At 43.2% G+C, this 15,275-nt stretch overlaps 1 protein-coding gene across 2 annotated transcripts in view; it reads left to right on the top strand.

Annotated features, from left to right (window-relative positions):
- SAMD12 (sterile alpha motif domain containing 12) overlaps positions 1-15,275 on the top strand; it is a 224,960-nt gene that overhangs the window by 52,142 nt on the left and 157,543 nt on the right. Inside the window, exon 3 of one of the 2 annotated variants that reach the window (XM_034763510.1) lies at positions 8,885-8,984. In XM_034763510.1, the coding sequence (XP_034619401.1) occupies positions 8,885-8,984 (100 nt within the window). Of the gene's footprint in view, positions 1-8,884; positions 9,015-15,275 lie in introns of both variants that reach the window. The other variant, XM_034763509.1, reaches the window with a different exon arrangement.

The following is a 15,275-nucleotide window of genomic DNA, read 5'->3' as shown; positions in this document are numbered from 1 at the left end:
TTGTATATGAAGGGTTCTTATGTACATGTAACCGAGACTGGTCATTTCATATTGCTACTATTTCACTCGTCTGTGAAGTTCTATCCTGCATTCCTTCATTGGTTCTCTCACATCTACATCTAATGATGACTAGGTTCTCTCTCAGATCTTCATCTAGTGATGACACCTGGGTTCAAAGAGAAGGAAAAACAGTAATAATTATTCTTTAGTCCTCCTCCTCTTTAATACTTTCACTATATTGGAGGATCATATGGGAATCTTGCGGACTTTTGTAAGGTTCTATCACACCCTTCCTATGACTATATATGATAGTGCTAGGAGAGATGGTTAGGGGGTTGGGCCGTGATGCTGTCAACATGCTGGTGACAAACAGCTCTAGGTCTTGAATTGAGGCCTGGTGTGATATCTCCTTCTCCTATGTTTGGCCAAATTGGGGCCATCACTGAGGCTAAGCTCGATGAAGTTTGGTCCAGGTAAACTGAAGGCAATGTTGTTCGACTGGAGGAAAGGATTTGGAAAGCTTGGTGGGAACTGTGCTTGTCCCCATTGTGGAAGAGCGTGTCAGTTAGATGTAGCATGTATTGTTAGTTCTGGACCCTCAATTGCTTCTAGAGTCCAGGTGGCTGTGGTGTCCAGAAGTGCTTTTTTTTTTTTTTTTTCTTCTTCTTCCTTACGCACTTTGGTCACTGTTATCTGGGCCTTGGGAAGCTTCAGCTAGTGCAGAAGGCAGTGACTCATTCTTTTAGCAGGATTGGTGATAGAGAGCACAGGATACCAGTTCTGCAGTGCTAGTGCTGGCCTCCTCATACTGTTTAAACAGTTGATTTCTAGAATGACTATCTTACCACACACTGTTGTGGCAGCTTGATCACCAAAGGTTCTCATGTTAACAACCCTAAGATTTAAATATCTGAGGGCATGTTATAGAGCTTTTCAGTGGAGCATGTATTACCCATGGTTTTCAGAACCACAGCAGGGGTAACTTAACTATTTCACTCCAGGTGGCATCAGGAATAAATCAGTGGGAACACAAGCAATTCCGTCTGATAAAAGAGAGCAGACTTACTTGCATGAATATCTAAAACTGCAGTGTATTAGATTTAAGCACACACAGACACAAGCAGTAGGTTTAGAACATCCCAGATATTTACCTAACATCTGGAACAGGGTTGAGTAATTAGCAGCAGGTTCGCAGAGGCCAGTTGCTTTACCCACCGGGGAGAAAAGGTGTCAGGAAAAATGTCTCTCAAGATGGCTTCAGAGGACTGCTCCAAAGTACACTGTTGTGACAGAGTACCCCATAAGGCTTTATGGGGGGGTGCTTATAAAAGTATGTATGATGTAACTGGAATAGGTTTTTGCTACGTATGCCATGTAACATATCTATGTAAAGGTTATGACCTACTGGTTATGTTCATGCTAGTTGTATGCAGGCACCATTTGTGTGTGCAAAGTTATGAACATTGGCTGTATAATTGTTAAGTAGCCTTAGATTTCTAAGTAGCCTTAGTTAGAACATTTGGTTACTTTTTGGGAAAGGAATGTGCAAATTAGGTGCTTAATCAGGAAGCATTTAACAGACAAAAGAGCTTGGAAAACTCCAATCCACATAAGAAGTCGACCTGAGGACGTTCAAGGTAGCATGTGGGTAATGGCTACTACCTGCAAGTCCTGAGTCATGCATGGGCATGTGACTTGCCCATGTGATTCCGAATCTCCATTTTGGACTTTACACAGGGTGAGAAGGGGGTCTCCACCCACAAGAGAGTCTATTTAAACCCCTGGGAGACCCCTCCATTTTGTTTTCAGCTGGCTAAAGGAGCCTCTCCATCCCTCCCCCCAGGATACTTTAAAGGAAACTGAAACAAAGGACAGTAACTACAGGGGGTGTAAGTAATTGCTGGACCCAGGCTAAAAGAAGATTAGCCTGTAAAAGGGAGCATTCTGGAACTGGTGAGGATCTTATCTGTATTTAGCTTGACCAGGCATGGATTTGTGCATTTTATATTATTTTGCTTGGTGACTTACTTTGTTCTGTCTGTTACACCCTGGAACCACTTAAATCCTACTGTCTGTATTTAATAAAATCACTTTTTACTTAATAACTCAGAGTATGTATTAATACCTGGGGGAGCAAACAACTGTGCATATCTCTCTATCAGTGTTATAGAGGGCAAACAATTTGAGTTTATCCTGTATAAGCTTTATACAAGGTAAAATGGATTTATTTGGGTTTAGATCCCATTGGGAGTTGGACATCTGAGTGCTAAAGACAAGCACACTTCTGTGAGCTGTTTTCAGGTAAACCTGCAGCTTTGGGGCAAGTAATTCAGACCCTGGGTCTTTGTTGGAACAGACCGGAGTGTCTGGCTCAGCAAGACAGGGTGCTGGAGTCCTGAGCTGGCAGGAAAAACAGGGATAGAAGTAGTCTTGGCACATCAGGTGGCAGCTCCCAAGGGGGTTTCTGTGATCCAGCCCTTCACAACTGTATTAGCTAGTCTTTTATAACTAACTTCTACAAAAAATATAGGTCATAATGACACCTACTAAATCATCATTTTTCCTAACTTCCAATAAACTTCCAATATCAGAGGAGCCCAGACTGAAGGTCTTCCGACCACCAAGATTTTCAGTCTCACTTGTTTACTTTTCTTTCCCTTCCTCCTGTTCTGATTAGCAGAAACTGTAGGTAGTTTTGACCTTGCTTTTGAAAGCCTGTTTTTCAAATTATCCCTTAATATTTTATTAATTCATGGTGGCTGAATGCACATAATATGGTTGCAGTTGGCTTGATCACTTTCTACTCTACTAGTATCTCAAGAGGATGTTAAATAGCAGCTACTAAATTTAGACGTTTTTAGATCAACTCTCTGGAGAACTTGATTCCAAGAGTTTCTAAAGAGCTGTCTGAAAAGCTCACATGACCATTAATGTTGATTTTCAATAAGTTTTGGAACACGGGGGAAGTGCCAGAAGACTTGAAAGCAAGCTAATGTTGTGCCAAAAATTAAAAAGGGTAAACAGGGTGATGTAGGTAATTATAGGCCTGTCAGTCTGACATTGATCCTGGGCAAGATAATGGAGCAGCTGATATGGGATTTAATTAAGAGAGAATTAAAAGAGAGTAATATAATTAATGCCAATCAACATGGGTTTATGGAAAATAGATCCTGTCAAACTAATTTGGTATCTCTTTTGATGAGATTACAAGTTTAGTTTATAAAAGGTTATAGTGTTGATGTTGTTAGACTCCTGTAAAGTATCTGACTGGGTACCAAATGAGATTTTGATTAAAAAAAAAAAAAAAACCTAGAAAGATATAAAAGTAACTTAGCACATGTTAAATGGATTAAAAATTATCTCAAAACACAATTTTAAATCAGAAATCATTATTTAACAATAATGTAGTGCAGCGGTTCTCAAACTTTAACAGCCTGAGGACCCCCATTGTGATTTAAAATTTTTCGCAGATCTTCCCCACCCCACCCCTTCCCCACCTCTTCCTGCCCCCACTCCACCCCTGCCCCGCTTTCCTGCCTCTTTCTGTCCCCTCCCCCGAGTGTGCCCCATCCCTGCTCCTTCCCCTCCCTCCCAGTGCCTCCTGCATGCTGCTGACTAGCTATTTTGTGGTGTGCAGGAGGCACTGGGAGGGAAGGGGAGGAGTTGATCAGCAGGGCCGGCGGACCCACTGGAGTACCCCGGATCCCAGTTTGAGAAACTCTGATGTAGTGTGTTTCTAGTGGGGTCCCATAGGGATCAGTTCTTAGTCCTAAGCTATTTAATATTTTTATCAATGACCTGGAAGAAAACATAAAATAATCACTGATAAATTTTGCATCAGACACAAAAATTCGGGGAATGCTAAATAATGGAAAGGATAGGTCGCTGATTCAGAGTGATTTGGATTGGTAAGATGGGTGCAAGCAAATGACATTTATTTTAATGTGGCTAATGTCAATGCAGACATCTAGGAACAATGAATGCATGTGATACTTATAGGCTGGGGGACTCTATCCTTCGAAGCAGTGACTCTGGGGGGGAAAAAACGTGGGGGTTGTGGAGGTTAATCAGCTGAATATGAGCTCCCCTGTAGCCAAAAGGGCAAAGGCAGTCTTTGGATGCATAAACAGGGGAATCCCAAGTAGAAGTAGAAAGATTATTTTACCTCTGGAGCTGGCACCACTGCTGGAATACTGCTGTTCAGTTCTCACATCCAGAATTCAAGAAGGATATTGATATGTTGGAAAGGGTTCAGAGAAGAGCCACAAGAACGATTAAAGGATTAGTAGTAGATACAAAGCTCAATCTATGTAAATTAACAGAGAATGTTAAGGGGTGACTTGATTATAGTCTAAAACAGAAGTTCTCAAACTGTGGTCCATGGACCACCAGTGGTCCGCGAGCTCCATTCAAGTGGTCCGTGGATAGTTCCCTCTAAGGTGTGCACCTGGGCAGCCACACACGAGAGAATGAAGGGCCACCCACCTAATTAGTGGAGCCGTGCAGGCGTGGCTCCACCAATTAAGTGCCCGGACTCTGGAGAAGATGCACATGTAAAGTGAAGTGGTGGCCTCGGGGGGATTAGGGGGTAGGTGGAAGGGGGAAGTGGGGTGAGAAGGGGGGGGAATTTGGGATGTGCAGGGCCACGGCAGCCAGAGAAAGAGGCAACTTTCTCCAGCTCCAGAGCTGCGGCTGCCGGGGAAAGATGGCCCTCCTTCCTAGCTCAGCTCTGTGGCTGCTGTGGTGGGGGAGAGGGCCCCCCACCCTTACCAGCCCCAGCTCAGAGGCTGCTGCAGTGGGGAAGAGAGGGAGAGACCCCCTCCTTCCCAGCCCCAGCTCGGAGGCTGCCGCAGTGGGGGAGAGAGGGCACATCCATCACATTAGAAAGGTAAGACTACGGATATTAAAATATGAGTTGTGCGCTTTTATTTGTAGAACAAAAAAACCTTAATTATTGTTAAGGTTTTTTTATATAGTGCTTTTATTCAAAGTGCTTTACAATAGTTGGCTGATGGTACAAACAACATTTTGGAGAGACCCTCAGTAATTTTCAAGTGGTCCGCGGGGGGGGGGGGAGTTTGAGAACCACTGGTCTAAAATTACTTACCCGGGCAACAAATATTTAATAGGCTCTTCAGTCTGGCATAGAGAGGTATAAAATGATCCAATGGCTGGAAGTTAAAGCTAGACAAATTCAGACTGGAAATAAGGTGTACATTTTGAACAGTGAGAGTAATTAACAGTGACTCTCCATCACTGGCAATTTTTAAATCGTGAGCGGATCTTTTTCAAAAAGATTCACTTTAGGAATTATTTTGGGGCAGTTCTATGGCCTGTGTTGTACGGGAGGTTAGATTATATGATCACATGGTCCCTTCCAGCCACGTAATCTAGACTCTATTAATTCCTGATTGGTGTCTTTATAAAGAAATATAACATACCTAAATTGAGGGGCGGACTACAATGTACTTCCTGCTTTAAGTTTTAGAAGATGTATTTAACTTCTTCCCAGGAAAAAGAGAGCGCTACGATAGAAGAGACTGAAGATTTATTCACCAGCCAGAGATTTTGCTATACCATAACCTCTGGATTTAGGTTAATAGATTTTCATTATATCTTTTATGGACCTAATAGGATAGGCAAAATGCTAACCTGAAACTGCTCTACTCTTTTGGGTTGACAGTAATGGAGACCTGGGACCTGGAGTAATGGAGATATCAAAACCACTTTTACAAGTTGTATCTGACAACATACATTTGCGAAAGTGCTAGAACAAACTCTGCATGATAGAATCATAGAATATCTGGGTTGGAAGGGATCTCAAGAGGTTATCTAGTACAACCCCCTGTTTAAAGCAGGACCAATCCCCAGACAAATTTTTGCCCCAGATCCCTAAATGGCCCCTCAAGGATTGAGCTCACAACACTGGGTTTAGCAGGCCAATGCTCAAACCACTGAGCTATCCCTCCCCCCAAATACCAAGAGACTCCACCCTGAGTCACAACAGATTAAAAAAACATTCTTGATGACTTCATATCAATTGTAAAGAAAAACATGCATTGAGCCTACCAGTGTAAAACCAAAAGGAGATGGAGAATATGTAAGTGAAAAGAGGTGCAGCACAAATGAGGATATATTGCAAAGTGATCTTTCTTCTCTGCCACCCACCTCAAAGAGGGAAGAAAAAATATTATGTACCAGCTGCATTGGCACTAGCCGACACTTTTGTCCCATGTTCGTTCAAAATCACTTTGACATGAGCCAGTGTGAAATATGTACTGCTAAGTAATTGCAAATTTGTACATGTTCACTCTCCTCGACATAGTGAATACAGGCCACTGTTACCATGGGTTATAGAAAATATGAAATCTTTAAGAGAACACTTTCATAATTCTCTAGACTCTCTTTTGCAGGACATTTTAAATCGTTGTAGCGCTGACTCTACCCCTCTAGAACCCAAATTTTTCTATATAAAAAAGAAATAGTTTGGCCTGGGAAAAATCTAGCCAATATATATTTTGGTTGAATTAAATATGTTTCAGCCATATTGTTACACTGCAGAGGACCTAACCCAGAAGGTTTGGGGTTTACCTATGTATAAAATGTGAACTAGGGAATTCATCTAAGCTGAAGAGAAACCAGTTTTGCAGAAATATATCCAGAACATTAACTTTTTTACAAGTACATGACAATTTTAACTGATAGCAATAGTTAAATACCAGACCAGTGTAGCATGCTGGGGGGAGAGAGGGGTGGAGGAGAGAGAATCCTGAAAGAGACAAAAATATTATCAGTCTGTGAAATTGATCCTTATTAACATGTGGTTCTGCTCTGCAAGTGATTATGTAAAACTCATTGTGGGGTTTATTGTGTCTCACTAACTACATATCAAATTTGTTATATTTACAAGTAAAATTATTGTTTTTCCTAGCTTTCGGCTGTGTGAACTCAGCCTGGGACCTGAAATTCAAGCTGGGTTCTCACCATTAGTACCAGATATTCTGCAAGCCAAATTCTGTTCTCTGTTAAAGCACTGCAACCCAATTAGGATGACCAGATGAGAGGAAGAAAATATCGGGACACATGGGGGAGGAGGGGGTCCCGGCAGACCAAAAAAAAGCGAACTGCCGTCCGGGGGGGAATTGCCAAAAAGCCGAACATGTCCGGGAAAATGCCGGCCGGGCACTTCCCCTCCCGTGGCTGCTCTGCTCCTCCCCTGACTCTTCGGCTCTGTTTAAGAGCCGAGCTGCCCGAGTGCTACGGGCTTTGGGCAGCCCCCATGCCTCCGGACCCTGTGCCGCCGGAGCCCGGGAGGGAAAGTGCCTGGCCGGGGGCGCAGGGTCCGGAGGCATAGGGGCTTCCCAAAGCCCACGCGCTACCGGCTTCACGGTTTGCCGGGCAGCCTCCAGACCCTGCGCCCCTGGCTGGGCGCTTCTCCTCCCGGGCTCCAGTTGCGCTGGGGAAGCGCCGGCCGGGGGCGCAGGGTCTGGGGGCTGCCCGGCAAACCGTGAAGCCGGTAGCGCTCGGGCAGCCCTTTTCGCGTGGCTGGGAGTGGGAGGGAGGAGGGGGTGGAGTTAGGGCGGAGTTGGGGCGGGCATGGGTGGGGAAATGGGCGGGGCCAGGGCCCCGTGGAGGGTCCTCTTTTTTTATTTGTTAAATATGGTAACCCTAGTCTGGTCACCCTAAACCCAATTATCCCCAAACTCTGCCCTCATTGATGCAGGAAATTGCACAGGAGGTCATGAAGATTTAAAAAAAAAAAAAAAAAAAAAAAGCTTGACATTAGGAGCCCAGGTTGAGTTTAATGGACTGATTGGATTTAACTAATAGGCCAAACCACTTTTTACTTCTAAATATAGCAAATTTGGTATAGACCCAATAAATCTGAAGCCCCATTAAGCCAGTTGTAAAATCACTTTTATGAATAAACACTCCCTGCTTCAGAGAAAGAGGTGTACTTTGTAATCTAGAGCATGAGCTAAGCCACCATGGGTAGGCAACCTATGGCACTTTTCAGTGGCACTGAGACTGCCCGGGTCCTGGCCACCAGTCCAGGGGGCTCTGCATTTTAATTTAATTTTTAAATGAAGCTTCTTAAACATTTTAAAAACCTTGTTTACTTTACATACAACAATAGTTTAGTTATATATTATAGACTTCTAGAAAGAGACCTTCTAAAAACGTTAAAATGTATTACTGGCACGCAAAACCTTAAATTAGAGTGAATAAATAAAGACTCGGCACCCCACTTCTGAAAGATTGCCGACCCCTGAGCTAAGCAAAGAGGCATATTCTATGCAGAGTTGGCATGGGAGAAAGAGAGCCAGGACCTGTAACATCTTGACATCCTCTTTAATAAGTTGTCTTCTATCAAGAGTAGGATCATGTGAAAATTAAGAACATTGGCCAAATTCTGTGAAAATTGCACATTCAGTGACTTATCATATTTAATATTAAATAATTAAATCTGCACTAAGTAGTATTTAGTATCAGTGTATATACTAGTCACCATTAAAAAGTTAACATTTAACTATAGCTGTAACTATTGAGGTATCTCTGTGGGTAAGTGCTGACTTTTTCTTGTGATCATTATGGAAAAGTGGCAGAATCTGGCCCTTTATGACTTAATTCTTTATACACGTTCGATTCTGAACAGGTAAGAGAAAGTGTTATACTTGTGTGATACAAGGAACACGCAGAGAATCTTGCACTAAATATGATCCCTCCATGAAAACTTGAATAACTGATCCTCATATCCCTTGCACTTTTGCCTCTAAGGAAGGCTCCCAAATAGAATTATTTTTCTAGATTATATGAATTACATTAGAAACACATCTGATACGTAGGGCTAAATACCATTTCTTTTCCTGTTCTGTCTTTCCAGTCTGGTACTGTGAAACTGACAAAGCCAGTAGCTCTGTGGACCCAGCAGGATGTCTGCAAGTGGTTGAAGAAACACTGCCCTAATCAGTATCAAATCTACAGTGAGTCATTCAAACAGCATGACATAACGGGTAAAGTATGCAGTATCAGAAATATTTCACTGTTTTTGTTAAATTGCTTTTAACCCTGCCCTTAAATAGGTATAAGTATACAGTAAGGACCTTTGATAATTAATTGTAAATTTGCAGCAGAATACACCAACTTGCCTCAACCTTAGTGAGCTGACTGTTCTCTATTGCTGAGAAAAATAGATTTGGAAGGGATAATTCAATGGGGAAAAGGGAAGGTGGGGGTGAGTATATATACTCTAAGAACTGGATCTTGCTGGACTGCCAATCCACATACTTGTCAACTGGAGCTGATTGAAATCTGGAATTCTCATTCTGCAGGACATTTGGGGGGGGGGGGGGGGGGGAGAGTTTGCAAATCAGAATGAAGACTATAAATTTCAAAATATTCCATGAGCAAAATTGTGAAACTTCATTTCAACCTTATTGAAAAGTGTTATTTCAATATGGCTGAAATGTTTCTTATAGACTCAACTTATGATATATATTATAATACAGCAAAGTCAAAACATTTGGACTATTGTATTATGTTACGTCATGCTATGATATGACATAATAGTTTAAATGTTTTGAGTTTTATGTTCTAAATCACAACTTTTCAAAAACTGTATAAACTGGCTTTGAAATTGGTATATGGGGGTCATCTTCCATCTTTGGCACCACCTTGTGGCGAGGTTGGGTGACAGGGCAACTCTGCCTTAGTTTCCCTCCCTCTTTGATGGGTTGCCCACCATCTAGCCCCATTGACCAGGTCACTGGTCATCTTTTTCCCCTCTTGCTTGTTTGGTCTCCTAAAGTATTGGATTCTGTGGCCCTAGATGAGGGATACACACTCCCTGGGCCCTTCGGGTATGGCTCAATTGTTCAAGGCCTTAATAAGCCCCTTTGCTGGGCTTCGTAGGGGAATCCAGGCCTGCCATCCATCCTGGGTTTTAGGCCAACGACCCTGTACAAAGTGGCTGTCTCCAAGCTTTCCCAACCTCTTACTGTTTCCCTGGCCTACTTTCTACCATGCCTCTGAGTTACACCCTGTGGTCACCCAGTTTCCTGGGCAGCTTTTCTGTTGCCAAAGGCACCTGCTCTCTGTGGTTCCTCAACCTCATTGACACCCACCCCATTCTTATGCTCTGCAGTTGTTTTATCTCTGCAACTATTGTGAGTCTCCCAATCAGCCCCAGCTGAGCAGGCAGGCAGTTACCCCATAAACCCTTTAGGCTGATACAGCATGGGATCTGTTGACCCTGTGACAGAAATTTTAATTGGGAATTGTTGGTTTGGTAATTGGTTTTCTAATTAGTTTGGTAACTGGTACTTGGTTTCCTCAATTCAGGGCCATCAGAAAAATTTCAGCCAGCTCTATTGTCCACATTTCAGAAGTTTTTCAGGGACAATTCTCCAAATAAATAGAGTTTTCTGTGATGAGCAAGTTCCCAGTCATCAAAACCTCCCCAGTTTTAAACTGAAATTGGCTGCTTTGCATGCTTTTTTTCCAAAGATTGTTTATTTTTATGATTTTATGATTAAAAGTAATAAATGATCATTAAAATGAATGTTTAATAAAAAAAACTAAAATGAAAAAAAATCAATTTGAATGGGGTTAGGGCATGTGACTTGAATGGGTCCATGGGACCAAGGACTGGGCTTTGCAGCAAGGCTGGGGACTAAGGGTGGGCGGCCAGGGAGATAGCCAGGAGCTTTACTACTCAGCTCTGCTGGCAACCTCTCTGTCTCCCCCGGTGTCCGTCCAACCAATTTTAAAGACCAACAGCTGAGTCAGAGTCCCACAGATTCCCTGAAGTCCATCTGAAAGTGACTGCTCTCTAATGAACCAGAGTGGATTGACAGAAAGCATCTGCCTCCTTAGCAGAACTGCAAGTTTTGACAATTTGGGCTTCAATTTTCACCTCTTCTGGTCCCCTTGTTACTTAAATGTATAGGACAGGATGGTTGCAGTCTAGTTGTTAGAAATTGGGAGCTTGCAACTCCACTAGAGGCAGATGCCTCCTGTAACTTCAGAAAACAGAAGTAGCTGGTGTGTATGAGCAGTTCCCTTGGTTGTAGTCAACAGACGACTATTAGACTATGAAGAATAAGGGGAATAACTATGTGTTTAATTGTAACATTTAAAAATTTGCTTGTATGAGAGAAGTTATAAAAATGTGTATGTGAAATGTGGATTTTGTGGGGACTGGGGTTGATTAGCTAGGGAAACACCTACCTCACTAAGAGAGAAAATAAGGTAAGAGAAAATATCATATTGCCTCTATTTAAATCCATAGTACGCCCACATCTTGAATAGTGCAGATGTGGTCGTCCCATCTCAAAAAAGATATATTGGAATTGGAAAGGGTTGCCCTTTTCTGAACAAAAATTATTAGGGGTATGGAACAGTTTCCCTATAAGGAGAGAGTAGAAAGACTGGGATTTTTCAACTTGGAAAAGAGACAACTAAGGGGGGGATTGATAAATGTCTATAAAATCATGACTAGTGTGGAGAAAGTAAATAAGAAAGTGGTATTTACTCCTTCTCATAACACAAGAACTAGGGCTCACCAAATGAAATTAATAGGCAACAGGTGTAAAACAAACAAAAGAAAGTATTTCTTCACACAAGGCACAGTCAACCTGCAGAACTCTTTTCCAGAGGATGTTGTGAAGGCCAAGACTATATCAGGGTTCAAAAAAGAACTAGATAAACTCATGGAGGATAGGTCCATCAATGGCTATTAGCCAGGATGGGCAGGGATGGTGTCCCTAGCCTCTGTTTGCCAGAAGCTGGGAATGGGCAACAGGGGATGGATCACTTGATGATTACCTGTTCTGTTCATTCCCTCTGGGTCACCTGGCATTGGCCACTCTCGGAAGGCAGGGTACTGGTTATGTTCTCCCTGCCCCCAGTATGCCCCCAACCCCGAAAAGGAGGAGTGAGTAATGACTGTCAAAGCAAAATTTCACTGATGGTGAATTTGCAAGTTTTCCGCTGCAAAAGTCGGTAATTAATTTTCTAAAATGTTACGTGGAAAATTCAGTTGTTCTCTGGAGTGTTTTTGTGCCAGATTGGGGACCTCAAGTGCAATCTCAACTGAGTCCTAGCTACAGAGTTGCTACCAGTCCCCCATAATATGCGCATGTCCATCAATGTATATTTGTATATATGTGGTTGTGTATAGATATAGTTTAAAGTAATAAAACACGGTTATAAAGATGTGGTCAGTCATCACTTTGACCACTTTTCTTTTATGTTCTATTTTCTCTGTCTATTGTTCTATTTTCTATTCTTTAGATTAAGATGATCATGGCAAGATATATGCCTCCCTTTTGTATGCACAGCACTTGCCATCTCATGGCAGTTACCGGAAAAAAAATGCACTAGCCCCACGCCGCCTTTTTTCAGGTGAAAGCACTCCATGGGGATGTTGAAATGCAAACAAAAATCTGTCTTTATTGTACTTACACATTTACATGGGAACACATTAATTGCAGATTTTATAAAACCTTAGGCCCGACTCTCCATTGTCTAGCACCTTGTGTTGTCATTTACACCAGTGTACAGAGATTGTAAAATGCTGCTGTTCTGATTGGGTAGCCTTTTATGCCCACTTCACATTGATGTAAATCACAACACGAGGTGCATGGCAATGGAGGAGCAGGCCTTTATTTTTATAAAATAGTCTGGCAGCATTCATTTAAATACTGGGGGGAGGGGCTTTTCTTATTGTTACCCTTCTGTTATAGAGCCTGAACCTACACGACTGAAGACAGTAGGAGTTTTGGCTTGCATTGACTTTAAAGGGAGCAGGACTGGGTCCAGGGTAAATAAAGAACAGCTATCCTTGGGAAAACCTATCAGACTGGTGGCAGCATAATAGGGAATATGCCTAAATAACTGCTTGTTAATGTGTTTTATATTTTTAAGAAACCTTCCATCATCTCTTGTTTTTTTTTTTTTTTTTTTACACCGAGCCCCTGAAGTGTGCTAATGTATCTCTTCGGAGCAAGAATCTTTAATGCTATGATCATTAAACAAACCTCATTCTGTCAAAGTAATACACAAGAGGCACGTAAGCCCAAGTGAAATAATTTGATTTGGAGGCACTTGAAAGGACACAAACCTTTTTTTTTTTTTTTAATTAAGGTTTTAAAGAAGAAATGAACAGGAGTCAATATAATAATTTTCTAGAGACTAGAACATATTCATATGTGCAAAAATGCACATGCTGCAAATCACCTCTTAAACGCTGTCTAATTCTATAATATCAAATAGAAGCTGGCATTAAATCTTCTATGCTACCTTCTGCTATTATAAAATACACATACAAATCTGGTTCTTAAATATGAGCAGATTTAACTTATCCACTTGAATGCCAAATGTGAGGGGTTTATCATATCCGTGTGATCCCAAGATTAAGTAACACATTTTTGGAAGGATGGCCTTCTGGTTAAGGTACTAAACTGGAAGTCCGAGAATGCCCAGCTCTGCTTTAGACTTCACTTCTGAGCTTGGGCAAGACATTTAAGATATGTCTACACTGAAGTTAGACACTTGCGGCTGACCTGGGCTTGGGCTAAGGAGCTGTTTAATTGTGGTGTAAATGTTCGGTAGAGCCTTGTGTGGATACAAATGTATATCTATGGATGTGGATATCCACGGATATAAATTGGTATCCGTGGAACTACAGGGCTGTCCCGGGAACCGTACCGGCAAAAGGAGTGGAACGTGGGGCCAGCGCCCCATGCCAGCAGCTCCTCCGGCATGGCTGTACCGCCTCCCCCCGGGCACCAGGTTCACTGGTAGCTGTCCCTGGTCTTGCTCTTGTGTTCATGTGTTGTGCATGCTCCCAGACAGGAGACGCAGACAGCCTCATGCAAGGTGTGGGGGCAGGGCTGCAGGCAGTATGGGCCACATTGGAGGAGTTGCCGTCGCGGGGCGCTGACTTCTGGGAGTGGTGACCCCATGTTCTGCTCCTTTTGCTGCTGCAGTTCCCAGGAGAGCTCTGCAGTTCCGCAAATATAAATTTGTATCCGTGCAGTGCTCTAATGTTAGAGTTGTCTGGGACCTTCTGATTTCACACACCACAATTTAACCATTAGGTTTTTGGCCTACACGATGACCAGGAACAGGAAGGAGCTCCTTACTGGCACTGGGCCCAGTGGTACCTTCTAGGGGCAAGCTAGCCCTGATCCCATTGTCCTGACCATCTCCAGTCTGCCGCCGGTCCCTGAACCCTCGGCACCATACGGAGGCAGAGAAGGGTATCACTTCGCCGAGGGAGGACTTTTTGAGTCTGAAGGGACTCCTTGTGCGGGTTGCCCCGCCGGCACCTGGCCAACAGGTTAGTAGCTATACTGGAACCTGGGGGGTTTCCCCTGGTGCCGGGTCCTTCCTCCCATTGATTTTACTCGGTGGTTTTGGAGAGGCAGCCTACTGCCTCTTCCCTCTCAGCACCAGACCCCAACTCCGGTACCAACCCCAGTATCAACGTTCAAGATATGTCTCCCAGGGATGTCACTGAGGATGAGGAAGAAGCCCCTCATTGTATCGGCAGCCAACAAGAGGAACAGTCAGGGCCAGGTGAGCTCTACCAGGTGACTCAAAAAAACTGGATTCAAAGGGTAGCTTTTAACTGCATTTCTCTAACCAGCAAACTTTGCTGGTGAGATATGTTTACAATCAGTGGAACTCCTTGGACAAATTCAAAGACTCTCTGCCTCAAGATTCGAGGCAAGAATTTATTGCCGTCTTGGAGGAGGGTAAGAACATAGCCAGGACATCTCTCCAGGCAGGTCTGGATGCAGCCGATGCAGCAGTGAGGACAATGACTTCTGCTGTCACCATGAGGTGGTGTTCTTGGCTCCAGTCCTCAGGACTTCCTCACAAGGTCCAACAATCCATCCAGGATAGGACCTCCATTTCGAAAGCGTCTCACTATTTTCAGAGTAGACAGAAACAAAGTTTCACGGCCTGACGAATTCTAGAGCCCACCCTCAGGACATTGGGCCTCTAGGCTTCATCTGCTTCTAGGAAGCACTTCAGGCCCCAACAGCTACCTCATTTCTCGATGCTGCTTCTGGTACAGGAGCTCTACAAATGGAAGACGTTACAAATGGTGTCCCGCTCCAGTCCACCTCAACTTCCCAGCTGGGACTTCATAGGTACTCCGGTGGGCCCAAGCAGACCTCTGTAGATGCACCTGAGGATGCTATACCAGTTCCTGCTTCAGATCCTGCCTCCCTTTTATTTTTGGACCATTCCACATAACATTG

Source organism: Trachemys scripta, chromosome 2 (genome assembly GCF_013100865.1).
Source record: "Trachemys scripta elegans isolate TJP31775 chromosome 2, CAS_Tse_1.0, whole genome shotgun sequence".
NCBI classification, from domain to species: domain Eukaryota; kingdom Metazoa; phylum Chordata; order Testudines; family Emydidae; genus Trachemys; species Trachemys scripta.
The sequence above is the reverse complement of the archived record's forward strand: the minus strand, read 5'-3'. Positions and strand labels throughout refer to the sequence as shown.